Consider the following 1,453-nt stretch of genomic DNA (forward strand, 5'->3'; position numbering starts at 1 on the left):
TCCTTTGATTTTTTCTAGTACTTATCTTTGCATATATAGTTCACTCCATAGGCTAACTTTTAATGCTTTTTGCTACTTAGTTTAAAAAGTTTATAGGGGAAAGTTTCTGAAACTCATTTCCATGATAATGATAAGGAAGTTCCATGAGTGCAAGATAGGGTACTCATAGTCATCCCAGCACATACACTATCTTGTATAGGAGATGTTATGCAAAACCCTATTTTTCCTCTATGTGACCCTTTTCTCCTATGCTCTCAGATTCCTTTAGGGAAGAATGGCTCTGGGGAATGGCTCTTTCATGACTCAGTTTATTTTGATGGGATTAAGAGACGAACCAGATCTCCAGCTTCCCCTCTTCTTCCTGTTTCTAGTAATGTATATGGTCACTGTGATGGGAAATTTGAGCTTGATCATCCTTATTGGGCTGAGTTCACACCTACACACCCCCATGTACTTTTTCCTCTTTAACTTGTCCTTCATAGATCTCTGTTATTCTTCTGTGTTTACACCCAAAATGCTGATTAACATCATATCAAAGAAGATTATTTCTTACATAGGGTGCATGACCCAGCTTTACTTTTTCAGTTTTTTTGGTATTTCCGAATGTTATGTGCTGACATCAATGGCCTATGATCGCTATGTGGCCATCTGTAACCCATTATTTTATAACGTTGCCATGTCCCCTAAAGTGTGTTCCAGCCTTATGCTTGGTTCCTACTTGATGGCAGTTTTGGATGCCACGACCCTTATTACATGCATGCTGAGACTGACCTTCTGTGATGCAAACACCATCAACCATTATTTGTGTGACATCCACCCTCTGCTCCAGCTCTCATGCACAAGTACCCACATCATTGAACTGGAAGTGTTCATTGTGGGAGGCATCAACATCATTGTGCCCAGTCTCACCATCTTTGTCTCTTATGGTCTCATCCTCACCAACATCTTCCACATCAAGTCCACAGAGGGCAGGTCCAAAGCCTTCAGAACATGCAGTGCCCACATCATTGCTGTTTCTCTGTTCTTTGGATCAAGTGCATTTATGTATCTCAAACCATCATCTGTGTCTGTGGATGATGGGAAAATATCCTCTGTCTTTTACACCAATGTGGTTCCCATGATGAATCCCTTAATTTACGGCTTGAGGAACAAAGATGTTAAGCTTGCTCTGAGAAAAACTTTGAGAATGGGAAAGTTTTGATCAGAAATAATGTCTATGCATATAGTTACAGGACAAGGAGATTCTGTGTGATTAATTGCTTTTAGTTTCAGCCTTATTCCTATATATTTTTTCTCTTAACATGATTAAGAAAATTTGAGTTTTCTCCATACTATATTTCCAATTTTTTAGTCTGGGATTTCTTTTTCCCTATTTGCATACAATCTTTTTTCACATTTTTTTTTTTTTTTTACTGTTTATTGATAACTTTAAAAGGGATATGTAGTATATCTG

General features: G+C 38.1%; 1 protein-coding gene across 1 annotated transcript; it reads left to right on the forward strand.

Annotated features, from left to right (window-relative positions):
- The first annotated feature begins 274 nt into the window (after positions 1 to 274).
- Positions 275 to 1,201, forward strand: LOC147342302 (olfactory receptor 8B3-like). The gene has a single exon (XM_086384333.1). The coding sequence runs from the start codon at positions 275 to 277 to the stop codon at positions 1,199 to 1,201; it is 927 nt and encodes a 308-aa protein (XP_086240459.1).
- Positions 1,202 to 1,453: the final 252 nt, after the last annotated feature.

Source organism: Bos grunniens, chromosome 29 (genome assembly GCF_055505025.1).
Source record: "Bos grunniens cultivar Pamir isolate PY7600 chromosome 29, Bosgru_T2T1.0, whole genome shotgun sequence".
In the NCBI taxonomy this organism is placed as follows: Eukaryota; Metazoa; Chordata; class Mammalia; order Artiodactyla; family Bovidae; genus Bos; species Bos grunniens.

Bases quoted from the DNA above. Each gene is read 5' to 3' on its own strand.
- LOC147342302 (XM_086384333.1), top strand. From the start codon at position 275: ATGGCTCTGGGGAATGGCTCTTTCATGACTCAGTTTATTTTGATGGGA.